This window comes from Varroa jacobsoni, unplaced genomic scaffold (genome assembly GCF_002532875.2).
Source record: "Varroa jacobsoni isolate VJ856 unplaced genomic scaffold, vjacob_1.0 scaffold_1322, whole genome shotgun sequence".
NCBI classification, from domain to species: Eukaryota; Metazoa; Arthropoda; class Arachnida; order Mesostigmata; family Varroidae; genus Varroa; species Varroa jacobsoni.
The window spans coordinates 118,241-145,287 of record NW_019214224.1 but is presented as its reverse complement, the minus strand read 5'-3'; the positions used below and the strand labels follow the sequence as shown (position 1 = coordinate 145,287).

General features: G+C 41.4%; 1 protein-coding gene, 1 long non-coding RNA gene and 10 other non-coding genes across 13 annotated transcripts in view; 6 read left to right on the top strand and 6 right to left on the bottom strand.

The window, feature by feature from the left end:
- LOC111268804 (phospholipid-transporting ATPase ABCA1) overlaps positions 1-27,047 on the top strand; it is a 97,034-nt gene that overhangs the window by 57,556 nt on the left and 12,431 nt on the right. For both annotated transcript variants that reach the window (XM_086971827.1, XM_086971826.1), the window contains 17 exons: positions 1,173-1,393; positions 9,846-10,022; positions 10,786-11,008; positions 11,777-12,029; positions 12,433-12,606; positions 12,884-13,178; positions 13,465-13,596; positions 15,270-15,547; positions 15,659-15,931; positions 16,197-16,772; positions 17,645-17,915; positions 20,489-20,587; positions 21,090-21,503; positions 21,902-22,066; positions 24,055-24,317; positions 25,317-25,525; positions 26,253-26,473. In XM_086971827.1, the coding sequence (XP_086827953.1) occupies positions 1,173-1,393; positions 9,846-10,022; positions 10,786-11,008; positions 11,777-12,029; positions 12,433-12,606; positions 12,884-13,178; positions 13,465-13,596; positions 15,270-15,547; positions 15,659-15,931; positions 16,197-16,772; positions 17,645-17,915; positions 20,489-20,587; positions 21,090-21,503; positions 21,902-22,066; positions 24,055-24,317; positions 25,317-25,525; positions 26,253-26,473 (4,244 nt within the window). The remainder of the gene's footprint in view (positions 1-1,172; positions 1,394-9,845; positions 10,023-10,785; positions 11,009-11,776; positions 12,030-12,432; positions 12,607-12,883; positions 13,179-13,464; positions 13,597-15,269; positions 15,548-15,658; positions 15,932-16,196; positions 16,773-17,644; positions 17,916-20,488; positions 20,588-21,089; positions 21,504-21,901; positions 22,067-24,054; positions 24,318-25,316; positions 25,526-26,252; positions 26,474-27,047) is intronic.
- On the bottom strand, positions 2,682-7,201 carry LOC111268808 (uncharacterized). The gene is made up of 3 exons (XR_002685415.2): positions 7,012-7,201; positions 6,606-6,868; positions 2,682-4,790 (listed from the first exon to the last, which is right to left on the bottom strand). It is a non-coding gene; the product is annotated as an uncharacterized LOC111268808 (long non-coding RNA).
- On the top strand, positions 8,630-8,702 carry TRNAF-GAA (transfer RNA phenylalanine (anticodon GAA)). Its single transcript has one exon. It is a non-coding gene; the product is annotated as a tRNA-Phe (tRNA).
- On the bottom strand, positions 8,968-9,039 carry TRNAE-UUC (transfer RNA glutamic acid (anticodon UUC)). Its single transcript has one exon. It is a non-coding gene; the product is annotated as a tRNA-Glu (tRNA).
- TRNAN-GUU (transfer RNA asparagine (anticodon GUU)) lies at positions 18,686-18,759 on the top strand. The gene has a single exon. It is a non-coding gene; the product is annotated as a tRNA-Asn (tRNA).
- TRNAN-GUU (transfer RNA asparagine (anticodon GUU)) lies at positions 19,021-19,094 on the top strand. The gene has a single exon. It is a non-coding gene; the product is annotated as a tRNA-Asn (tRNA).
- On the bottom strand, positions 19,676-19,748 carry TRNAK-UUU (transfer RNA lysine (anticodon UUU)). The gene has a single exon. It is a non-coding gene; the product is annotated as a tRNA-Lys (tRNA).
- On the top strand, positions 23,010-23,082 carry TRNAM-CAU (transfer RNA methionine (anticodon CAU)). Its single transcript has one exon. It is a non-coding gene; the product is annotated as a tRNA-Met (tRNA).
- On the bottom strand, positions 23,390-23,462 carry TRNAR-ACG (transfer RNA arginine (anticodon ACG)). Its single transcript has one exon. It is a non-coding gene; the product is annotated as a tRNA-Arg (tRNA).
- On the top strand, positions 23,829-23,902 carry TRNAI-AAU (transfer RNA isoleucine (anticodon AAU)). Its single transcript has one exon. It is a non-coding gene; the product is annotated as a tRNA-Ile (tRNA).
- Positions 24,573-24,645, bottom strand: TRNAR-CCU (transfer RNA arginine (anticodon CCU)). Its single transcript has one exon. It is a non-coding gene; the product is annotated as a tRNA-Arg (tRNA).
- On the bottom strand, positions 26,863-26,936 carry TRNAT-AGU (transfer RNA threonine (anticodon AGU)). Its single transcript has one exon. It is a non-coding gene; the product is annotated as a tRNA-Thr (tRNA).

Genomic DNA, 27,047 nt, shown 5'->3' with positions numbered 1-27,047 from the left:
GAAAGATGATTTAAGCCTTCAATAGGCCACTCTGAAACGTATCTATCATAATTGATAAGCATACCATTTACGCACCTGTAAATATACATACTGATAGATGAAGTTCTGATTTAGATTATTATACTACAAGTAAAACGAAGTGTTTTTCGGGGTCTACTCTGGGAATTCAGATATCAGGTTGCAATAGGCAAAACGGGTCTCCCGTGGGTCTTTTAAACGAACCCGTTCGAATCTACTCCATGAAGAGGTTGATTAAACAATATGAATTTGCTAGTCGTGCAAATGGCCAAGTCAGAATTCATAGCCGGCTAGATTCCAAAACTTATAGATAAAAATTAGACGCTTGAGTACGTCCGTTTCGTTGCCTATATTGCATAACCTGTTTTGGCAATCAAACGATTAGCCATCCGAAAAATAGGAAACGCAAATGGGCCACACATTAGAGCAGATGGGCCTAGTAAAAGCCCATGTGATATCTAATGTTTTAAGCAATCAATAAACAATGACAGCTGGTTTATACTGGACATTTCTACCTTACTTAATTACAGTTATCGCGTCCCACTTACTAAAATTCTTAGATTTAGCAATTGAGTAATTTATGTGTCACCTAAATGGCCTTAACTTGTTGTTAAGAAGTAACTTGTTGAGAAGTACCTGTACAGCTCAATGCAGTTTTTCCTGTTTTCGACTGGGTCAAGGCTGGGGACAGTTGTCGACTGGCAGCAAATGCTGCTGCCACCTGACTAAATCTTGCTTGTGTACAGCCGTCACCAGTTTCAGATCGTCAACGTCAACTTACGCCATTTGCTTTCCGCACAAGCATAACACGAATAAGTATCGAGGAGGAGCAGTACTTCAGTATAGAAATGTGCGGCTTATTAAATGATCAATGAAATTCCGGAAAAAAACCCTCTTATTTTAGCTTGTTACGGGAGCTACGCTAACATCGTTTGGTAGCTCAGGGCTGCCTGAGTCTCAATGAGCTAGCACATATGTACACCAATGAACACCTGTTTTGAGGCCTAGTCTCTACTGTGGTGACCCTTACCTAATCTCATGACCTGCGTCATGTTGTTGAACAACAATTACACAACAACAATAAACACCAGCTTTATAAGCAAGGTCTCATTAGTAAGCGGAAAAACCTTCTAAAATTGTGTTGATGATTTCAGTGCGTTGAAATGAACCGTTTTGAGGGCTACGACAGAGAAGAGGATCTTATGAAAAACGGGTTGAAGCTCATGGCCGAAAACAAACTCTGGGCCGCTTTGGTTTTCACTAACACGGCAGGAGGATCGTGGTCTGCCAACAACGGTGAAATTCCAAAATTTATTAGATATAAGATTCGGATGGATGCCCAAAAAGTCGACTCCACCAAACGCATTGAGGACAGGTAAGTGTTATTTGATCAAAGCTGAGCCCAGAAAGGTTGTCAGCCTCTGCCGCAACCCTAAAAAAATGACTGGAAATGATTCCACCAAGCTTACACTGGCGTGGACTGAGTAAAGGATTCGAGCCTTTTAATCGCATAAATACATGTATTGTTCAAAATATGTGCGTTATTACTCATAAACCACTTAAGTTAGTTAAAAGGAAGTGCGCCTAATTTTGCTATAATAATGTGTAATAATGTTGCTTATAACATTCCATCCTACGGCTGCTCGTCGTAACTCTTCTACGAATTGTGTGTATTATACCATATCTAAGGGCTGCCCAACCCATCAAGGATGTGGGTTCAACGGTTGTCGCCGTGGAAACAAACAGCTAACAAACTCTAGCAGATATAGATATATAAACAGCTATAGACTGTACTCTTCATTTTTCCTGCCTTGTATTTGTGTTCACGTATAGGTCGCCGTTCGTTGTCTTATCAGTTACATCCACTCGTACTACGTGGGTTTACCGTGCCCCGTGCGATTTCGCGGCGTATCTGAGCCAACCAATTATGTTCATACTGTCTTAACCTGGCCTCAGTTATAGCTTTTTGTGTATGAGCCTACTGCGCTCCCACAGGACCTTGCCGGCGTTAGCTGCAGCGCCTCGTTTCTCATGCAGTGCCAAAGTTAATGCAGAAGTGGGGCTAGAGAGAGCAGCAGCGTCAACAAAAAACTCCAAAATCCTACCCATAGCAGCCAGCACAAGCACAGCAGGTTTTGTCTCTGGCTGTCGCCCGCCTGCTTGCAACAGGAACAGCAAGAGCTGCAATACTAACAACGACCGGGGTATAGAAGTTTATTTATCTGTTGCTGCAATAACTTTGTTGATCGCTTTGTGCTCTAGCTATCGTTGCTTGTTAGTGGGTGTCGGACGTTTCTCGTCGCTGTTCCCCGACTACGTGCTGTTCTCCTTCTCTACCTCTCTTTCTGCCTTCAATTTGCTTATACGAATAGCAGCACTCGTTGCCACGGTCGTTCCAGCATTAGCGGTAATAACAGCAAAATCAGGATGATGATCATGCTTGAAATAACAACAAACAAGATAAACAATTATACGGCAGAACCATTTAAGTATCATGCTCGCCCTGATTATGAGCATCAGTTTCAAACATACATGTTTGTGTTCTTTCATGTGCTGACTGCTACGCGAATGCTAACGTAACCACGGAACAAACGGCAGCAGAGGCTCGACGCTTCTAGCATAAGCTTATGTTACTGGAGACATTTATCATGGTGGCGGGCAAACACACACAAAAAGACGCATTGAACAGAACTAACAGTTGCGGTAAACACATACAACATGTTGTCAGGCGCCAAGGTCGGAAATGGCGTTGGGAATAGAATCAACAAAGGCCAAACAATCTTTTTTAGCAACGGTAGCAGTAATTTTTCGCGCTGGTAGTGCCCATGGTTGCTGAGAGTAGGACCTTTTCGTCTGATTTAGTCAATCGTTGCAGCAAGCACTTAGCCATGATACAAACGCTGGCCAGCGAACGCCGGCTGTGTATCCGTGCGTGGTAACGGCTTCTGGATGGAGGTTCGGGCAACTTCTACAAATAAAAAAGCGGAATACTGTTAACAAATAGAGAAACTGTGGGCCGACGCTTCGTCGCTGCTCCGCTGCATCGTCGCACTATCGGCTGTTCCATCATTCAGTCGGAAAGAGCGAGACAAGCAAAAGATTTCAATAACAACGATTGCATACCACAATCCAGTGGTTACGATGAGGGCGGCATAGAATTGGCTTGAGACCGATGCTGAAGACTATTGTGTCACGGGTACTGTTAGGACCAGCGTTGAAGATGCGCCCATTGAAGATAACGGATTATGCAGTTATTCGAATAAAATTGTGACCAAGGCTTATAACTATTATCATTTGCTGTCCGCAACAAACTCATTCATATATAGGATAATTATTATACATTTTCTATGCATTCTGTGTGTCGCCTTTGATATTTTATCGAGTTATACCAGATTTGAAATATAGTTCTTGGATTAAGAAACACTTCGCACTCACGCTGTAGACGTTGGCTTGGCTTGCATGTTTGTTTTTTTTTATATACAATTGATGGCTCAAGAAATCTATAGTAAAGGCCCGTTGAGTAATGTCTTTTCAAGGATTGTCCATTCCTTTTTAGCGTCAAATTGGCGTCCTCGGTTAGCCACGGTCCATTGATTTTTCATATCGTTCTACGCTATGCGAACGATCAAAGCAAAAATTCTATTGATTTGCCTGTTTGGTCAATTACCATTAGCCCGATGGCGATAGACAGCACAGAAAAGGACGGCGCAAATCGTCGTTGATAGTCTTGTTGTTTTTCGATTGGTAGTCGTTTGTCCAGATCTTGTCGAATGTTGTCCTGTTTAGACAATAAGATACAATAGGCGATTACCCTGTGTTTAATTTTAGCGAGATCTCGTGTCACATATAAAACAGAAGTTTACGGGTGGATGGGTAAGTAAAATGCCGTCCCTCATCTGATATAAAACCTTGTTAGAATTCCTTTTTTTTCGGTTAAAAATACACCTTCTGAGGAAAACCGTCTACACTGCGTATAAAAGAAATAATTCTTGTTGTCCAATGTAAATATCAAGTTTATTGCGCGTTGTTGTTTATTTCAGTGCACACATTTACCGATTTGGTACGTGATTTCATCAGTACCATCACAAACATATACCGCGCTAGGTCTTGCTGTAGGCTTATATTCGATTTTTATGCCAAAGAAAAACGATTTTTGAAAAAAAAAACTCAACACGTCGACTCTAAAGCAGTGAGTATTTTATCCGCGATAGACCTGGTTCGATTGTTAGCTCTGCACTGATTATTATTTCAAAACTATTTGTACATGCCCCATCGATTGCCCCATTTTTACAACCTGTTAGTTCGAGGGGTATTTGGGAGGGCGTAATGAAGTTCGTTGTTTTGACAATCTTCTTCGGTGGCATTACTCATCGACGGAGTAGGCTAAATGTGGTTCGGTCCAGTCCTAATAAATGGTGGTCCTGCAGAAGCACCAACCATTAGAGATTACCGTACATAGAGCGGTGGTTAACTGATTCGACGAACAATGAACGCATTACGCTAATAGTTTCAGCTTGTTGCCTAATGGTCACTGCAATATCCTGTAGCAAATCTTCGACAAGGCTCGCGGTACGCACCCAAGCCCATGACCTAGTGGCCCCTGCCTGCTCTAAATACCCTCCGATAGCCACCTCCGCCCTCAGTCTGTTACATCAGAAATTATTGCGTATCCTCTTTCTTTTACGTTCTCATAATAAATTTGATCGTCATCGCAAAAATAAATGGCCGTTGCCCTTTTCCTCAGTTGCTGGACCTTCTGGAAAGGCCATTGCCTAAAAAACAACCCAATAGTTTAGTTGATTAGATAATGATTGCCATAAACTTTACTATTCTGTAAGAGTACTGCTACATTATTATGCCATATTACGCCTCTTTCGCTACTGTCCCAAAAACAGCCGACCCTCTTCCAAAAACTAGAAAACATGACCCAGGCAGAGAACGAAAAAAGCAAGAGAACATAAAAGCGAGGTAGACAAATTGGCTTTGGTAGGCTTCTATGAAAAGGTTACGGTCTTCAAGCAGAATAGATTCGATACCAGCCGACTACTGCCTATAAATATGAATATTCTGGCCGGCATATTCTATAATAAATGGCAGTTCTGCGGTGTAAAGGAAATCACAACAGAAGGCCAAACGATAGCGTCAAGTAAGCTACGCATAGCTGCTGAAGTCACCAGAAGCTTTTGCAGGCTCTCTCCTGCCTGCCTCCCTCTTTCGCTTGCTTTTTCTCTCCCTGAAACGAACAACGAATAGGTAGGCTTGTTTATACAAATTGTTCGCTGCTGTTACTGCTGCCACTAGCAGCGACAGTCATTTTTCTCGTTGATTTTTGCAGCAAAACGATATTACAGAATAGACTCAATGAGGATCACCCTTCTTTTCTTCCAGCTCTCTTTGATGCAATGCAGCAGATCCTACTTTTAATAGGCAGACTTTCTGCTTGTCGCTAGGACACTTGACCATCGTTTGTCCCATTGCCATAACCCATCCAGCTTGCATTAGCACTACTATCGTTGTTAGTCAACTAGTTGCTTTGGGTCGCGCAGCCAGATCACACAAGCTACAGTTAACGGCAGTTATAGTAGAGTAGAGCATCTTAAGGCGGGCCGCATAGTTTTACTGTGGACTAACTGGCAATCGGTGGCTCTTATCCCGACAGCGAACGAATGGTGTCTAGCTTGGTATTATCTCTTTCTTGATATCTGCCATATATCCCAGCCCTCCCCGACCGCCCCTTGATCCCCCATAACACTTTTTGCTGGGCCTTCTTGCCGCTCTCATCTTCCCAGTCTTCCTCTCTCCTTTTTATCATTCTCTCTTTCTTTAAAGGAGAGTGAGACCCATGTCTGCACGCCACGTCCTGCTCAAGCCGTAGATCCAAGGCTCGCCTATTTCACAATGGCGTGCCGGTAAATGCATCCACGGATAGCTGGATCGTCATGGCCTTAAGTTGTAACTCCTGCTATTGCTATTGCTACTGCTGCATCTATCTGCAGGCCATTGCAGAGGTCCAAACAGGCCAGTCCGCTTGTGAGCCCAACGCAGAAGGGACAAAAGGGTTCTGACAGAGCCCGCTGGTTTCGTCAAGTGTGGCCTATTTTTAGCCGTTTGACGTTGAGCCGTTATCGCTCTCCCTGCTGGTCAGCAGGTACTCACAGTGACTTAGCTAGTGTTCCAGGCACCCCGATAGAAGCCTACGGACAACAGCGCTCCTAGCTCTAACTCCCTCGAATTGTTTTTGTTATCGTATCTGCAGTTCTTAATAATATCTAAATTAGAAAAACTAGTTTGTACCAAAGCCAGCAATCTCTAGTCACCTGTAAAGGAATAGGTATCATACATTACATATACATATACTGAATATGAACTTGGCTAATCTACAAAACACATTTGGTTCTAGCTGTACCACCACTAGTTATCATGACAACACGTCGGCCATCTGCGGGTACGGGGTAGAAGAGAAAAATCAAAAGGAGTACACAAAAGGCACAGTCGGAAGGCGTTCCTTGAAATGCAGGTTTTTGAAAAAGAAGGAATTTTCATTTGATCAGAGGAAATGGGCCTAAGCCCTAAATTCCAATGGTTACCTATTTTGGATATAGTCAACTCCTTCCTGTACGTAGTGGTCGTCAGCGGCGACTTGTTCAAATGTCTCCCACCTCCACCGCCCTACGGCCATGGTCCCCCACCAGCTTTTCGCCTACCTTCCTCTTCAGTTCAAAGGCCTTTAGTCGACGACTAATCTTTCGATTGAGAGGCCGCGTTTGGCCTCGAAGGCTTATCGCGGAAGACTTATCCCCTTTGCGGGTAGTACCGTGCCGCTGCTAGGGGATCCCCGTGTTTCTTTTTCCTTCAACAATCGCAACAAGATATGGTTCGAGTAGCTTTTGAGGCACTTGTCGCGTTTCCTTGATATGCCCAATGTCTGCTAAAAATAATAAGACTTTTTAATAAACACTAGACACAAGATGCGCGGCTCGTTCCACTACTCACCTTAACTAAATTACAAACCAAAAGGATAACGGTGAATCCAGAACGATTGAAGGGCAAAATGTAGGGCTACAGTAGGACTACAGAGTCCCATTTAGCTTGCATGAACAACCGAAGAGAGCTTTCGATAACAAAAGCAACACATATTCATGGCTTTTCACTATACTGTACGACTGCTGCTAGCAGACGTGCTGCTGATGACACGTCATTTTAGAGTGACGGATAGACAAGATCCGCTTCGGGGCAACCATCAACTACGTCACTAGAACTCGCTATCGGCTGCTCTATTTTCCTAAACTAATACATGTTTTAACGCGAAAAGCCCGTCCTATAAGGCAAGCCAAACATTAGAAGAATCGTATTTAAGATGATCCATTTTCCTGAAATGCACGTGAGCGTCTTTCTATGCATATGCACCTACTCTTGCTTGTTTTAATCACTTAGTAGACTTATTGGATGCAAAAGTGAAAAGTACGATCCGGAGGGAAACCAAAAGCTTAACATAGAAATCATAAACCTATCTTTCGTTCGCTGGAGCGTTCTCTCTTGTGCTCGCATGTTTTTTTTTTTCTTTTTTCCATCAACTAGAGAGAACCAAGTCAAGACCAGTTGGGTTCACTAGGCTGCGTTGCTATGCTTTGATCGAACTGACTTGTTACTGACCAGCCGTGATTGCCTACCTTCCTTGATCTCTGATATCCTGATCAGGTGTTCACACGCCACATAGTGTACGATGTTGTATAATTATACACGACATATACGTATTATGGATTAATATTTATGTATACACAATATGCCGACTGATACATATATTTGATCTGGACAAGCGTGCACCACTAGAGGTTATAATATCATTTTGTGTTCGGCCGCCAGGGTGATACGACGTATAGACGATTTCTGATATTCGTTTCCTTTGTCTCGCCCCGTCTGTTCTTTCGATGGCTTCGATGGATAGGATTTAAATCTAGGACCGTTGCCCAAAGTGCCAGCGTCGCTATCGCCTGCCTAGTCGCGGCACTTTAGCGGGACAGCAGTACGCTCCACGGACGTTGCGAACGACGAACAGAGGAAGCCAATGGAGCAAAGGCCTTGAGGGTAAAATGTTGGGGGTAAACGCGAAAACGGCACAATGTCTGGCCTCCGGAGCTGAACTTTTGTGGAATACACAATATTGTTCCACGATAGTATAGAATGCTGCTCATTCCGTGAGTCGTCTAAGTGAGTGCCCGCCAGCACTCCCCAGCGTTGACGAAGAGAAGAAATATGGAAATCGTGTTTGCGTCTGCCAGTTTATAACTGAATCTATGCAACCGACGAGACATAACGAGGACGCAATTATGCAACCTGTTCGTTATTTCAAACGTTGTTCGCGCTGCCCACTGGCTAAAGCTGCAGGTCTTTGGTATTCATTTGACTTTGTACAGAGGTTGCTCTATTTGGTAATGGCCGCAACCTAGCCGTCAAGATTCATACGAAAAACAGTCGGCTAGAGACCCATTGCTGCTCGCAAATCTCATCGAGGTGCCTATAGCGGCAGCAGCTATAAAATATTCCATCTGGTTAGTATCTAAAATTAGAAATAAAAGACCCAAAAAGCTAGGAAAAGCTACTAATTACTGTAGCCGAAATAGCTCAGTTGGGAGAGCGTTAGACTGAAGATCTAAAAGTCCCTGGTTCGATCCCGGGTTTCGGCATATGGTAACAAATGTATTTAACAATTAATTTTGTTCGGTTGACGGAGTTTACGGATATGCGTATCGATTTTAAAATATCTAATGAGAGTTTGAGAACTAACGACCGTTCACTTTTTCTGGAACGTGTGCTGACAACTGTGGTCATTGATCAATACTGTTATAATCACAATAAACTTTTGAACAAACCAATATTCAATCATTTCTTAAAAAAACTGTGGAGCGAATGAATATTGAATAAAAATGAGGTATTCTGGTTTTAAAAATGCTCCGATGCCGGGAATTGAACCCGGGCCGCCTGGGTGAAAACCAGGAATCCTAGCCACTAGACCACATCGGACGTTGTGTATGTTTGTATGTACGTGTAACACACAACGTTGAATATGGAGCTCACGGATATAAAACATTGACCGAGACTTGTGCATCACCTGTTTAGAACCACTGTGATGCCTTAAGTTGAGCTACATACAATCGTTATGGTCGTCAATATAATTCAGCATACTGTCTTTCGAGCCCAGTGTAAAAACGTCGATTGTTGGCACGCACACAAATATTGAGCGAACACTTCCCACACGCACTTCACTGCCAAATTAGCAACTAGAGTTCTTCTTACTATATTAACTTAATATAGTATATTATATTAATAACTGTTACGCAATAATAAAAAAACATAACGATTAAGCGCCGGCAAAATCGATGGTCGCTGACTGTACAAAATTGATCGACTGTCGATTCTGACCAAAGCTTGATGGAGATTATATTCATGCTAAAATTATCAAGTTCTATACGATTCTAATGAAACCATTGTTCTATTGGGTTCTTTAGTGTGTATGTGTCTGTAAACCTACGAGGAGGGGACACAGACAACCTGTTCGATGATGCAAATCTATTAGCGACAGACTGATACGTTAGTTGAATTTTTTAATTTAATGAAGTGGCTTTTTTGCTCCTGCTAGGGATGTTGTTAAAAGCGATATTCATATACACGTCAACAATAGTGAGTCTATTTTAACTGTTAATATTATAGACAACAATTAATATTTATAAGTAACGACAACTGCATTGCCAGACTCACCATTAGTATTTTAATGCTTGGCTTTATCGCTTTGATACGGTTGTTTCTTCATGCGTTGCCCGTATTTTCAGAGTATATCATCCAGGGCCTCGAAGGCGGCCTGCCATCGACCTGAAGTACATTACATTTGGATTCGCCTACCTACAAGACTTGGTTGAGCAGGCAATCATTTCGTTGCATACAGGATGGGTAAACAATACGGGTGTCTATCTACAGCAGTTTCCCTATCCCTGTTATATTTTCGATCAGTAAGTCTACAATCTGTTAAAGCTACAGCCAAAAATAAGTACTGTATTAGCTCTATGCAGATATCTATTTTTAATTTATTATAAGGATAACGTTCCTCTAGCATCAGTTTCTCAACTCACGATATCTACTTACATAAAACCCACCCGGCCACCTCGGGCCATATACGAACGTCGCTCTGTCGATGGAATTTGATGGGGATACAGGTCACGGAAAGTCTCATAAAATAAGGCAGTAATATTCCCATATGAAGGCTTTTATTTCGGTTAGTTCCAACTACACCGAATGTCTCTTTTGCTGCCACGTTCTTTCGTTACCTTATAGCTTATCTCTGTAAACATTAGGTGTTGTCATCTTATAGGGTACGGCTGGCCAATCAGCTTCAGAGAGTTCCTGATTTGATTTAGTCTAGGGCCAATTCGAGTCTCATAGACTGAACAGTTCACAACGATACCAGGCATACGAGAAGCCATATGGTTGGTTACCTTTTTAATAAGGATTTTCGTCAACGGCGTTTTGATATGGGGTTTGATCTTATGAGTTGCAAGATCCCGATCCATTTATTCTTTTTACTCTGAATGACTTTTATCGAAGGTCGAAGTTATGCTCGATGTTTTTTCTGCTCGCTTCTTGAGCTACATTCAGAGACATAGTGACGTGGTCGCAAAGATAACATTTGAGAAAATTCTCACATACGCAAACCTATAATGCATACATACGCATACGCAAATAACAAAAATTAACTTGCGATACATATATTTACAGATTCATTGTTACAATAGCGGAGTCTTTTCCTATGTTCATGGTCCTATCGTGGGTGTATTCCTTTTCAATGATCATCAAAAGCATCGTTCGTGAGAAGGAGCTACGCCTTAAGGAGGCGATGAAGGTGATGGGTCTCAGCAATTCCGTTCTATGGACTGCGTGGTTCATCAACTCATTTCTGTTTATGTTTGTCTCCAGTTTACTTTTGACCCTTATATTAAAGGTAAATAACACTTAATGCCAAGTATGAACTGGTCGTCGGTATGTATCATATTGATGATCGAATTGTGTAGATATAAAACAGCCATATTTTAGGGATATTCTAACATTTTACAATTATACATTTTCGGCAGATAACGACTTTCGGATGGCGGACTTTTTTCATGTAAAGAAAAGGGCAAGAACAGTGCGTACATTCGGTACATATGTAACTGGTCAGAATGTACCCAGAATGCGTTTCGGTGTCTGCATAACCGGGAACTTAGCGGCAGATAGGGAAATACGGTGGCCCCCCAAAGCATTCTTTTACAGTTTTCCCTCTCCGTAAGCATTTGAAACCAGTTGAGCGGCTTGGGTTTGCCGAAAAGCGAAACGTTGGTCTTAATGGGCTATTGCCCATTTAAGCGATAGCAATCGTCGCAACCTCCGAGACTCGCTGCCCATAATATAATAATATCTGTCCGCCATGCATTTACGCGCACACTATTATTATGTCACTACAGAGATAAAAATAAACGCTTAAATTGAAATTCTATAGCAAATACATAATGATAATATTAAGGAAAATATATAATTTAATAATAATTCTTATGATAATGACAATCATCATCATCTGTCACTACTAGACATGCATGTACACAACGCAATGGGTTTAAAACTAAGTTAGGAATCACGGCCATCCTTTTATATGCGTCAAACCAATTATTAACGAAATGTTACTATTATCGTCTTATTTTACGCTTGTGTTCTTATTGTATTCTCTCTTCGGCAGTTCGGCAAGATATTGGAACACTCGAATCCGGTAATCATCCTACTATTCCTTATGTGCTTCGCTTGTGCTACCATCTCAAAGGCGTTCATGGTAACGACATGGTTCTCGCGAGCCAACATTGCTGCCTGCGCTGGGGGTATCGTGTTCTTCACACTTTACCTACCTTATCCGTTTGTTAAACTGTGGACGCACCGATTTAACATTCATGCGAAGGGTGTAGTGTCGCTCATCTCCAATGTTGCTTTCGGTCTCGGTGCGTTTCATGTCGTGGCGCTAATCTATGGAAAGCCAAAACACTTAACTGATCACTTTTATATCAATATAGGGTCTCTCTTCACCGACTTCATGTATGATGCGTGTTTCAATTCTAAACAGGGAACAAACGTGTCTGATCGAAAGAATTACGTATGGCATATATACCGTTCACATATTTGGATAAGCCGCTCAGAGTTGCGACTGCACGGGTATACAGACGATAGTTTATTTATTGTTGTTATACGAATAAGTATAATTTGTAAGAGCATGATAGAGAAATTGAAGTAATAGTCACTTAACTTAGATTTGCTCATGGTATAATCACCATAGTTTACGCGCTCACATACTAACTGCAACGTCGCACTACCTTATCTAATTCTTATACTAGTAATTTTTTACAGGCTGTTCATATCTTGCACATTTCGAAGAAGAGGGTACTGGAGTGCAGTGGTCCAACTTCGCCCAAAGCACAATGCCCCCCGACAAGTTTAGCATTGCCCATGTCATGGGTATGCTGCTGCTCGATTCAATTCTCTATTTTGTTTTCGCCTGGTATATCGAGGCGGTTTTTCCAGGTAATAACTGCACTTGTCCGGGTTGTACGATGCAGACTACACGATATAGAATATGCTTATATTAACATGTAGAACATTCATTTTAATAATAACACAATGGTCTAATGGTGGTTCACTAGTTACTAGAGAGCTTTACCAGAAAAAGCTAGCTGTCCGCTAAGTAGTCACAAAACCCTTAAAACCAAATCGAGCATCAATACTGTGCCAAACCGTACTTTTATTTAATTTCAAAAACGTAAACGCTTGTACGATCGTAATAGTGTTTTCTCATGATCAGGTCAATATGGAGTGCCAAAACCTTGGTATTTCTTCTTGACTAAAAGCTATTGGACGGGAAAGCCTAATATATCTAAAGAAAGCCTCGAAGACTCACTTTCGTCTAATGGCACTCAAGCGGGTCCAGATTTTGAGGACGAGCCGAATGATCTAACGCTCGGCGTATCAATACGCCACCTCTCGAAAACCTATAGCGGCTGTACAAAGGCCGCCGTAAATAATCTCAGCCTGAACTTCTACGAAAATCAGATCACATCATTTTTAGGACATAACGGAGCGGGAAAGACTACCACTATGTGAGTAAGATACAATCTAAACTGTCCTGCACTAACTTTAAATAACAAGCAATCCTATAAGAGAAGGTTATTACCTAACAACGGGCCTGTGAGTTCGCTAAAAGTTAACCGCATTTTCCATATCGTTCATGTTGGTCATTTGGATTCGCCTATTACCTGGCGCTAGTTTGAACCAAGTAGAAATTTTTATTCTATTAATAATCTCATAAAGAACCCGATTTATAAGCGCGCAGCCTCCTTGTGATAATGACGTGTGATCAAGTTAGTCTCTATCGTCTGCTTCCAGTTCGATTCTGACTGGCTTATACCCGCCCACATCGGGTACAGCTAAAATCTATGCCCAGGACATCCGGGAAGACATGGATACTATTCGTCGTTCCCTCGGCGTTTGTCCACAACACAATGTACTTTTCGACGAGTAAGTTATAACAATGAATAATAAACAAACAGGCAGTTAACGTCGAGAAATTTCCTAACTTATCATATTTATATTATTATGCGAATTACAGAATTTGATTATCCACTTTTTTCGCTTTGCCAAACTTTTCGCCCGTTTGCTACGTCGCCGGCACAGATCTAAACATCGCATTACACTGGGTAATAACAATGAAACTATCAAGCTTATGTTACGACATTACCTAGTGTTTAACTCTTAATTATTTATGCACGGTTTGATACCGGAGACCAGACATGGCAGCCTTTCTTTAGAAAATCATCATTTCTCTTCCCTCTCTAAAGACGCTTACCTTTTGAACTGTCAGTTCTCTATGTTCCTCAGTCTAATAGAACGCAAGGTCATGCGCGATACAACGGTTGTCGCAATACAATATTAATATTCCCGCTGCCGAAGATTGAAGCTATAAGATCTTTTGAACTGATAGGTCAAGGCGGATATGTGGGTATTGCGTTGAGTAATTACACTGAGAGCGGCGTTTTTATATTTTTCTTCTTTCTACCTTTACTGCAAAATACGTCCTTTTGCGCCCTTGGCGCGACGACGCTGCTGTTACGTGCGTGTCCCAAACCCTTTCGGACACATTTCTTACTGCTTACGGTGAGACTGGTTGAAAGTACCCGCCTTCCTGGGCGCCGTCAGATAAAAAAGGGGAAAAGACAGGAGGGAGTAAAGATCACCGTCCCCGAAGAGGTGTGAGCATCTCTGCTACTCGCTGGAGACCGTCTTCTCACTGCTGGCGCATAAACACCCAGACGCCTCTGGACCCTACTATAGCTGGGCCTTACTGGTCACTTTATTGACTGGTCTCGGCCCATACACTAATGGGTTACATCGACAGAAGCAGACATACCAAAAGCGTACACAATCTCTCGCGCTCCGGCCTGCGCATATTCCCTTCCCTTTCTGGCGGGAAACGACCGACGCTATCCAACGGGCTGCAAAGGAAGGGGGGCAATGTCCGACGCTGCGGAATCAGAAGGGGTTGACGCTTCTGCCCAATTTTAGCTCTACTTTATGCATCCCCTACTTTTTCTAAATATACACTTCACTATCGCCACAAATTCATGCCGATAAAGACAACCCATGAGGCTACGATAGGCTACTGCTCTAGCAAGATCATACGTCAGAGATTGTCGCGTTAGGGGACTGATAGCCACTTAGCGGCGATACCAGATGTAAAACTTGAAACATAGACGGGACTGACGGCTGGAGTCGGCTAGACAAACAAATCTAATCGTTTAAGACGACAACAACGTCTTCACATTGCTTTTGCTCTAAACCTTCTCGCGATGCATTTCGAAGCAAATAAACAAAAAGTCAATATGTGAATAGATCAAAACCTATAACTTTCAATCTTCCATAAACTTCAAAAAATGAAGATTTGCTTTCAATTTCATTGCAGAAATTTCCAGATCTTCATGAATAAAAATGACAATCGTTTATTGACAGGACACCTGTGAAACATTTTAGATAGTTTTACATCGTTTGAAGCAGAACAGAGCTTGGTCAAGTAATTGCTCAACTACTAAACAGGTAAAAAAAAAAAAAGAGGTTTCTGATCATTTATGATCGATCCTGTTATTATGTACTCGCTCGTATACCGGACGATTTTTATGTTGTTACTGTTGATTTAGGTTGACTGTGTTTGAACACTTATACTTCTACGCGAAACTGAAGGGCCGCTCGGCCCGAGAAGCAGAAAGGGAGGCGAAGGAGTTTCTGAAAGATCTCAATCTGACAAACAAGCGAAACGCCTACTCAGGAAAACTATCTGGGGGCATGCAACGCAGGCTATCAATTGCCATCGCATTTGTCGGTGGCTCGAGGACCGTTATCCTCGATGAGCCGACCGCCGGCGTCGATCCCTACGCGAGGAGAGGCATTTGGGAGCTCGTACTTAAGTACAAAGCTGGTTGGTGTTTCAGTGATATTATATGCTGCATATATATATATATATAACGGAAAAGAGGACTGTATTTTCTTACTTCATCGATCATAGCTAATAATTCTGTGCGGTTATCAGGTCGTACGGTAATTCTCACCACACACCACATGGACGAAGCCGACCTCTTGGGAGACCGAATCGCTGTCATCAACGAGGGTCAACTTCGCTGCTGCGGGTCGTCTTTGTTTCTTAAAACGCGTTTCGGATCGGGCTATTATCTAACTCTTGTGCGGGAACTGCCAAAACACCTGCCCAAGTCTCCGAGGATAACGCCCGATGACAACACTCATAAAGGCGTTGAGGAACAGACCATTACCCGATCGAATGGGAGTCGCACAGATGACGATAACAGTAAGCAGTAACTAACGACAAAAATTCAAGTTTATGCTTGACTCCAAGTATCATTTAAGGGTCAGCAGACGTTATTCACGGGAGGAATGTGACACATGATGAAGATTGTCGAAATGATTTTTGGGGGGTTTGAAGAATGAAAGTACGTAAAAATGATTCTCAGAATTCACAGAGATACGAATATTTGTGCGCGTGGCAGTCATGACGAAACGTCTTTTAATATCTTTTCTATAACATTGTCTATGTGACCTCGTGTTTCAAACAGTGGAAAACCTCAAAGTCTTGATTCGTCGACATATAGAGGGCGCTGCCCTTGTGAGTTCAACCGGCGTCGAAATGTCGTTCCGTTTACCTGCTTGCCCGGATACATATTCATCGTTTGAAAAACTGTGTAGAGAACTCGACGCCAATCTAGACAGGTTAGGAGTAAGCAGTTACGGTCTGTCGGACACTACATTGGAGGAAGTGTTCCTTAAGGCAAGTTCTACTTATATTCCTCGCAAACAACAGGAAGCACTATTATTAGATCGGTCCAGCATGATACTGGTGTGTACATATATCATTTATTGTTATTGTTTATTGGTTGACTATAGGCTGCCGAATGATGTCGTTCTTTCACAGGTAACAAAGGTTGGCGAGTCTGCAAAGTCGCTGAGCACGGACCAAGTGTGCAAGGAGTACGATCCCGCGCCGCCGTTCTGCCAAAAGCTGGCCGGCTTCTTCCGAGCTTTTCATGACGGTAAGGACGACCGGGTGTCGAGCAACTTCCACAACAAGGACTACAAGGACAACGCCGAGACCTCAGAGGAGACCGGCCGCCTAACACAGGATAGCTTCATGAGTAAGTGCTGCTTGTCACACACACAGCTTAATAATAAGAATAATAATAGTAATGATAGCACTTACGTAGCAGCAACAGGAAGATATCGTTGTGATTACATAGTTTATTAGCACCACAGTTTTTATAGCTGAAACCGAGTTCTTTCAATTTCCTGATCACTCCTCTGCAGTCTGGTTATAATAATTTGCTGCTGTATCCTAGTCGCAATAGCAAATAAAGGATCGATTATTATACCATTCGTTCACCGAATAATCTGACCGTCTGCGTCCTGGCAAACACTCCCATTGCATTTCTTTTTGACTGTTCAACGAAAACCTATTTAAGTCTTATGTTTTACTTCACTCAACACATTCAAATTTATCTTCGTTTCGCCAAGGGAAGCTGATCACGAAAACAGAAATCCGCCTTCCTCAAAGCACAAAATGTAGTTCATTCAGCTATTACTTCCGGCGAGACATAAAGTTTGGAGCAACTTAACTATTATTAAAACGCTAGCACTTAACTCATTTTACGCCAACGAAGCTTGGAAGGCCGAGACCGTGTTCCCCATATTGCGTAAATAAAAAGAATTCAATATATAAATAAAAATACACCTAAGTTTAGCGAATAGGTCGCATGAAGAGAACTTTCCTTCTGCCACTAGAGCGTAATGAACGCGGTCTTGGAACACTTTAAGACAATGCTAGAGTACAAACGAACCAAATAGTAGAGCAAAGCTTTTCTTAAAAGGTAAGTATTGCGAAGATGAAGGTTCAGTCTCAAAATCTGTTTGTACACTAAATCTGTTAACAACAAGGGCTAGATTAATAGGGCTTCGCTTAGCCATAACACGAATTTTTGTCTTTCCCTCTCACATCTAATCTTCTTTTTAGGCCACCGGCCAGACGTGGATCTACCCGCACCGGTATCAAAGGAAGTTGTAATCGGTGCGTTGCTACATCGCCGTCAGCTCGCGGCTATGTATCGTCGACGGTTGCAGCGAAATACTCGTAATCTAAAGGGGCTATTCTGCGAAATCATTCTGCCTGCATTTTTTGTCTTTCTCGCCCTCTTGTTCACGCTACTTATCCCGCCACTGTCCGAGGAGCCCTCGTTAGAACTCCTCCCCTGGCTATACGGCCCACCCAACAATGTCTTTTTTAGGTGAGTACAAAGAAATTTCCAAATTTTATATTTGCCATTTATATATATTACTCAAAAGGATTGCGATACATGAGTAAAAGTATTACATGATGATTTTACTAGCTGGGATTTTATTCACAAAAAATTGCGGTGCCTCAGTGGGCCATATTCTATGATTAATTACAATGTTGACATTTGTGTATGAGCGAAATTCAGTTAAGACCTATTTTTCTTCGAACATATCAAGCAAAAATCGGCCCTACTTCATGCTGATTTTCTATCAACATAAAAATATAATTCTATCCAACCCTACAAGGATCTGAAGATCTTTAAATTCTTAATTTTAAACTATTAAAAATTTTAGATTTCTCTCTGAAATCGCCGTCAATGACGAACCATATTTAATACTAACTGAAAGCAGGTATCGTAATCGGGTGGTCAGCACTTTGCTAGTGCCGTTTTCTGAAAGAATTATGTCGTTAAGCTTTTTAACATGTATATATCGTGCTAAACAGCTACCTGACCCACCTAGGCATGCACCAAAAAAAAAAATTTGACATTTTATTTGTCTTAGCATAGCTCAGTTCTAAAAGGTGTGGATTACACACCTGCCTTCTGGTTGACGTCCATGTTGTTTGCTTGAAATCATATGCATAAATTCTTATTTACGGTACGGAGAGTTCACAATCAGTTTAGTTGTACTGGTACGCTGTTGCACTGACTTTTCTGAGCGAAACACGACAATACGTATGCTTTCGTGTGACGTGGTGAGTTCGCTGTGGCCACTCATTGCCTCCGTGGCGCAATCGGCTAGCGCGTTCGGCTGTTAACCGAAAGGTTGGTGGTTCGAGCCCACCCGGGGGCGGTTCATTTTTTGCGATGTTCAAGGACAATTAACCCTTTCTCTTGTTCCATTCTTCTTTTATTTAAATCAGCAGTTGAGTCATCTGTTTGCGACACGTTGCTATTAGCTCTGCTTCAGTCTAAATATGCGTTATTTAGCACGTTATAGATACTAATGGTGCGGCCCGTTCTACCACCCGTGTGAAAATTTGGTTCGTGTCTGGGGAATGCGATGTTCTGCAGGACGAGTACTTTTTAATCCACCGCACTTTACACGCCCGTGGCCTCCGTGGCGCAATCGGCTAGCGCGTTCGGCTGTTAACCGAAAGGTTGGTGGTTCGAGCCCACCCGGGGGCGTTAAAGCTTTTCGTGCCAAATCGCGTCTGCTTAGTGGCTCTTGAGTGCTTTTTATAGAGAAGGCAGCCCCGTTATGCATATGTGCCCTATGAATGACCTCTATGATCTGTTCGTGAGAACTTCGTATTTTGTTTCCTTAACGTTTTGAAATATATACAACCGGGTTTATAAAAATTTGCGTGTCAATTTAAAGTTTGATTAAATTATTGGCACTCTAATCGATAAGACGTCTGGGAAATTCAAGATAGTGCGATTTACTTGTTTAGAAGGTCGACTTTCAGCTAGCAGCTATACATTGTTTCAATCTCAGGTATATTTGCCCAGGCCTTACGAACCGCTCTAGGGCTTCGGACGGATTTAATATTTATTTAATATTTAAAAAAATTGTCGATTGATGAATGTCAGATAATAGATAACCCTTTAAGACAATCCACCGCTTGATCGTAGGTGTATCTGAAACGTATCTAAACAAAGTTTTGTATATGCGTTGTAATCTTTCCGCGCCATGTAAGATTGATGTGACTGTTAACAATTTTCTAGTATAAGAGAAGCAAAATTTGGGGAACAGCAAAAAACAGAAGCGCCCAGACGGGGGCTCGAACCCCGGACCGTTAGGTTAAAAGCCTAACGCTCTACCGACTGAGCTATCTGGGCCTCGACAGTTGTTGGCTCCCCGCTGAATAAGTCTGGCTCCTCTAGCATTTTGACCTTATAATTTAGGTAATATCTCTGATCATGCTAAAGTGGGTCGAATGAATGTTCTTTTATAGACTATGTCGAACTGTTCCGAAAAAGCAATTTCTGCCGGAGGAGCTCTTTATGCGCCAAGTGATATCACAGTGATGTTAATCTAGACAAAAGCTATGTTACTGTTATGATTGAAGAAGTCCTTCTACGATTCATCATTTTATCTCATTTAAAATTCGGCTTTGCTTGTGGACGGAAAATCAAAAACGATTTTAAAAAGACCGTTGCATTAAAGTGTATATAAGCCAAATTAACTCGAGCTAACGTCGTACTCCTCGTTAGTATAGTGGTCAGTATCCCCGCCTGTCACGCGGGAGACCGGGGTTCGATTCCCCGACGGACACTACCTTTTAGTTAATTTGCTTATTGGCCTAAAACGTTAGCCAACCAACATATGCAGGTCAGCGCGAAAATCTCCTCACCTGCTATACGAATTTCTTTGGAACATATGGAGCCGTTCGCTACTCATATTAACGATAGCTAGCAATTTGTTTTACTCATAAGACTCTACTTCGAACATACTTTGAAGCCTTTAGACAAAATTGTCGTTGTCAGCATCAGGCCATGATAGTAAGAAACTTATTTCTGTTAAAGTTAGGAACATCGCTGTAATCAGTATATATTCCATTTTCGATATTTTCCTCCAGCAACGAAGACAACATGGATCCTCTGAATGAGAAATATGTGGACACGCTACTGTCAAAACCTGGACTAGGGATCCGCTGCATGAAGAGCGTCCGACTACAGTAAGTACCACTGTCTCACTTGATTCAAATTATCATGTATAGCTACGCAATTCATATACGATTCAATTTTTGGAACAAAAACCAAGTCGAATAAATCTGCTGCTGTTAGCATTTACGCACAGTGTAACATCCACTCGCAACCTAAATGGCTTTTCTTTTATTATAAACCTTTCCTATTAAAAAAAATAATGTCGAAAACGGTGTTTGACCGGTTAATTATTCGTAGCCATTTCAGTAAATCACAGGAAACGTCTGAAATAAGATGGTTTAGACAATATTCAAGAACATGTTTATGTATCGAAGTATCCAAATAGTAGTAAATTCACACAGGGGCATGTGTGTATGCTGTATTTTTTGTTTATGGGTTACATTTAGTGAAATTGATTTTGTGTCGTTCGCACTATAACAAAAAGCAACTGAAAAAAATAATACATTTATGCATATATAACAAGTTTGTCCTAAATAACTTTGTCTATCTTGTGTCCTGCTAACGAAATGATAGGGACATGCAGTGTAGGTCTGACTTGGTGACCAACACATCGACCTTAGCAGAGCCGTACGACCTTGTGGCTGCCAACCATGTTGAGACGTGCGATTGTTCCGTGGGCACTCTCAAATGCCCCCACGAACCACCGGCCCCTCCCTCGCTCATTACACCTACAACAGATGTCCTACTCAATATGACTGGACGAAACATATCCGACTGGATTGTGAAAACCTGGAAACAATATCACAAAAGACGTTATGGTGGCTTCCAGTTCGGCGTTAAGAATCCTGTGGTTTCGCTTAATTATACGGTTTTACAGTTACTCGTCGAGCGAATGTCCGAAATGAGCGGATTGGATTCGCACGCTACGTTTGACATTCTTGCTCAAAGAATCACAAGCACACAGGTGCTCAACAACGCTAAAGTCTGGTGAATATTGCTATGATTATTTTCATTACTTCAACTTCCATTTTCGACAAGATCGTGCAGTATATTCTAGCCAATATGAATGTGATAGCGGCACTGATGAGGTGTCCGTATTTTTTGGAAAGTTAAAGTCGGTATGCTCGCGTACGTTCATATTGTAACTAGCTAACGATTAATGATCGATTCGATCCCTGCGGTTGAAAAACCTGTTGTCGAAGGCCTGTGTTTAGAGGTCGCCACCGGCTTTAGTATTCTTTCTGTACTAGACATTATAATTTCTCGATAATAATTTTATCGACCGTCAACGCGATATTGCGTTGAAGTTAACTGAATATGCTTTACGGTCTCAGATGGCTGCACCTGCCAATTGTCTGTACGTTGCTATTTTTTTATTATTACAGGTTCAACAATAAGGGCTGGGCTTCTTCCGTGGCCTACATGAACGCCTTGAACAATATCCTATTGAGAGCGCATCTTCCACCAGGTGAAGATCCGGCCGACTATGGAATATCCGTGATCAATCATCCGATGAATTTCACACAAAGTCAGCTGCAAGACGAACTCTTGTAAGTAACATATGTGTATTCTTGATTCATTGATAAGCTTTTCCGTACGTGCGTTTTTAAGTTGTTTTGAACTAATTTAAGTTCATTTTAAATTTACTGGTTAAAGAGGTGATGGGTATGTAGTTTATGTATTCATTGCATGTCATTGTATTCTGAATTACCGTTTATACATTTGCAAAGCTGTTAGCCACTTTATAGACCCAGTTTTTAGTAAGCAGTTGTTATTTCTATGCCACCCAAATTGACACAGATATAGTGATTAGAATCACTAGCCTTTCCTTTTTATATAATTATAAGTCAATCGAAGGTGGGTACACCCGACTGACTGGTCTTGTCTTATCATCGGTCCAATAAAGCGCTATGCGTTTGACTCGTAAAACGCGCACACAGGAATCATTTCCTTTTGCCCTTCAAAGACGAGCGCGCCGTCTCCCTGGCAACTCAAAGGACCTTTCGCAGAGACACGTGAATAACAGCCCTTTCCTATAGTCCTTTACCCTACTGTAGCAAACTATCCATTCGTGTTGTATATATATAGCAATGTCTGCATTGTTTAGTGGAGATTATTTTCAATAATTTCAAACAGTGCTTACAGCTAGCTACATGTAAGTCACACGAAATGTTGGAGGACGCGCCCGTTTATTCGACAGTTGTTTTTATACGATTGTACTAAAATTCGTTCATTGAGATTCATTTCGCACTCACGCATTAACACGGATATTACCTGCCGTTGCGGCTTATCAGGGGGAAATGCAGCGGAATTTATGCAATATGCAGTAAACATTTAGAAAAGCTTCTTTAAGTTTAGAATCACTTTTGGTAGAAAATGAGCTTTCTCATTTCTAGCACACATATTAACTTATTAAAGAGTAGTATTAATTTGCGCGCGACTTTTTACTTAGATGTTGGGTCAGATTGATTTTAATTATCTGTAGAGGTGTCCGCCTCGGTAGCGCAGTAGGCAGCGCGTCAGTCTCATAATCTGAAGGTCGTGAGTTCGATCCTCACCCGGGGCAAGGCGGCATCTTTTTGTCGCTTTTAGTCAATACCGTCTTTTTACAGGCATTTAAGTAGGTATTAAACACATCAGGATGGAGTTGTGTCCACATACATGTTGAGCCCTTTCAGCATTGCTTCGCATGAATCAAACCTACATGGCAAAAGCTATTGAAAATTCTTAATAAGCTGCGTGTGATCATCGTTGTGATTACTTCACCGCCACTTAGTAGAAAGAGAAATATTAAGAATAAGGAGAGGATATTCTTTGTAATGCGTAGTATTATTTAAAACGATATAGACTAAAAGGCAAATCTCAGCAAAAACCGAGCTCGCCAGGATTCGAACCTGGAATCTTCTGATCCGTAGTCAGACGCGTTATCCGTTGCGCCACGAGCCCATGGTGACGAACGCATTATTCCCTCAGGTCGTGTCGGACTGTAGTTAGCCGCAATGCATTGTTCAACCAGAAACTCAGCAGCAGCAATAAACCGAGCCATTTTGTCGCTGGCTTCCGTGTCCCAAAGTGCGCATGCAGCCTTTTGCTGTTATAATCTTTGCTGCACATATACAGCTGGCGGTTATTTCTATGTGAAAGAATTCCTTACAATCTAAAACAAGAAGTATTTTTCGAACAAAACAAATATTACACTCGGCTGTCTCGGGTGTAATGCAGGCAGTACCAGTGATATCGAATGGGAGAAACAGATTATATCGATGCAAGGGTGAATACGTAAAACTCTCCTTGCATTAGGGTGGAGTCGGTGGCCCACTAGCTCAGTCGGTTAGAGCGTCGTGCTAATAACGCGAAGGTCGTAGGTTCGATCCCTGCGTGGGCCAGATCTTTTATTTTGTGGCGCGCCAAATCATTCATTGGCCCTGTTGAACGTTTTTCTTGTTATAGATTAAAAAATTATAATTTATGCAGACGAGATTTTATTGTTAAATTAATGATTAAAGTTAATTAAACATCTTGACCGTTTGGCTCGCAGAAAACGCGGTGGACTGTCGCTTTTGCATGCGACGTGTGTTATCTTCGCGATGTCCTTCGTGCCGGCATCATTCGTCATGTTTCTGATCGAGGACCGAGTGTCCGGTAGCAAACATCTGCAATTTGTGTCCGGTCTGAAATTATGCCTGTACTGGCTGGGCCAGTACTCCTGGGACATGTGCAACTATATCATTCCGGTCTTCCTGTGTGTGTTCATTTTTATGGCGTTCAATGAAGAAGCATACGTCTCCAAAGATAACATCGGTGAGTAGCTTTGGTAGGTACTTGTTATGTAAATACCTCTATGTTATTTAAGAAAATATTAGTGCAGGTGTATTACTGTTAGTATTATTAGAAATCACTTCGACACAATTCATAGAAGAGCTGAAAAAAATTTTAAGCGAAATTGTAATTGCCACTCCTCTCTTGCACAGTATTCTTTATTAGCAATCTGGTGCAAACACTTAAGTGGTGAAAAACCTATGAAACTTATAACTAATCAAGAACACAAAATATTGATACCCTCGGCGGGATTCGAACCCGCAATCCCCGGTTTAGGAGACCGATGCCTTATCCGTTAGGCCACGAGGGCGGACAGTATTTGTGCCGCGCACAACGGCTTTTCAATATTGGCGTATGACTTAAATAGTTAAAGCAAGCCGTCAAAACATGGCGGTTGAAATAAGCTGCGGTCAAATTTATTGCGTATTATACAACGAATGAGACGTCATAATTTACATAGTTGTTCATCGGCATCCTGTGATGATATTAATATTACTATTGCTTTTTAATACATTCTAGTATAGCATAGAAGGTCGTCGGCAGATGGCTAAGATAAACAACGTAGATCATCTTACCACTACTGTTAACTGCGGCGATAAATTAATTGACTTATATAATGTATGCTCACGAACATTTTCAATTGCTGTTAGACTAATTACATTTTTCAAATAACATTATACGCTATTAGTAATGACAGATAGTGCATTTAACGACTTCCATGGGAATCATTAAGGCCAGCATAGAATAGAAAGGTGTTTAGTATTTTCGTGGTCACTTCGCCGGATCCGATTAATGTATACAATATTAGTAATTTGTAACTTAGTTTCAGCACTGTCGCGATGGCTTTTATCATATATGGGACTAAGTTCAATTAATGAAAGTATGGAAGACAAACAATGAACGACTACATTTATACTGTAAGATTGGAGCAGAAACTGGTATACGTTGGCATATCAGCATGAACCATTGTGTCATTTCTAGGAGCGTTAATTCTGCTTCTTCTTCTGTACGGATGGTCTTCAATACCTCTCATGTACCCAGCCTCGTTCTTATTCGATGTACCCTCCTCGGCATTCGTTTCACTGTCCTGTGGTAACATGTTCGTCGGCATCGTGTCCACCGTGGCAACCTATGTTCTCGAGCTATTTGATGACGACGAACTCTTATCTATTGCCAGAATTCTACGAAAGGTATTTAGCTTTATGTTACTAATAATGCGTGGAGAACCATGTATACATGAGCCATAGTTTGATATTGCGAACAAGCCTATTAGCAAGTAGTTTGATATGTCAAATATATAATCACTGCTTGAGCATAGTCCACATGATTTTCATATTTTCGATAAACGGAGTGTAATAACAGTTATTGTTAACGCAATTCACCTAAATATGTTTTGAATCATAAGATGGATTCGTCAAGATCTTCATATATTTTTATGTAGTGGGTGAACATTTTCGTTCTTGAAAACCAGTTTGCCTTCTTTAATAAATCTTTAGTAATAATCTTTAATAAATCTAATAGATTTGTAGATTATCATCAGTTATATATTTTGATCCTAACCTAACCATACAATGTGTATGTGATTCATGATGATTAATAAGAAAGGACAGGCCGAGCTTAATTATTATAATGTTGGGAGGGTTATATTATTATTATTACTATCTGATTTTTGAGATGTGCTAATTTTGATATATTAGAAAAATCTATATATCTTCATTTGAAATATAAAATCTGAAGAACATCTATATTTTAAGGTTCATATGTCCGTGATTATAATAGAAGCTTGAAAATACACAGAGTTAACAAAAGAATTTTTGATGAAGTCATCAGAAATAAGTAAGTATAGCAAATGTGGTTCTACCAAAGGTAATCTCTGGAGAAATAATTCAGCGCTCGCGCTATCCGTATGTTTTTCAGGTATTTCTCGTCTTCCCACAGTATTGTCTCGGCAGAGGCCTAATGGACATGTTTGCTAATCACCTTACCGCGGCCGCTTTGGCCCGTTTCGGCCTTAAGACGTTTCGGCATCCGCTAGAATGGGAATTCCTTGGCTTAAATCTTGTGTGCCTTGCTGGTCAAGGAATTGTCTATTTCATCTTTGTCCTGTTACTTCAATATCGATTTTTCCTCACGAAAAGGTTAGTGCTTTACGTTATTTTTGCGTAATGTAGTTATACGTAACTATAATTTAAAATATTTGGAAATGCGGTGTCGTTCTTGGTGCTGGTGGCATGCACGAAGCACTTAACTTAGTCATACGAAAATATCAACTATATTTAGTAAATGGTATTATGCTAGTGTTAGTCATATAAAAATGCTGGCGTAAAGCGACAATGGTAAGGAGCTGCATTCCATCAATGGGACGAAGCTGCTTTGATGAATTCATAGAGGTAATGTCTGTATAGAAACGTCTTAAGAAAACGTTGAAATATAGAAATACTTCGAATTCTACCTTACGAAAAATGCGTAGGTGAAAAGAAACAATTAACAATATACCAACTGCGAAAAGAGAAGCGAGAAAATGGTTAGGCTCCGGTGGGATTCGAACCCACGATCTCCTGTTTACTAGACAGGCGCTTTAACCAACTAAGCCACGGCGCCACACGTTAAACCGTCAATCGTGGCTCTACTACTGGCTGAAACTAGGTCGCACTAATCTGGATTAATCTCCATGATGGCTACGATTATATGCATTTATTTAATCGTGAATCA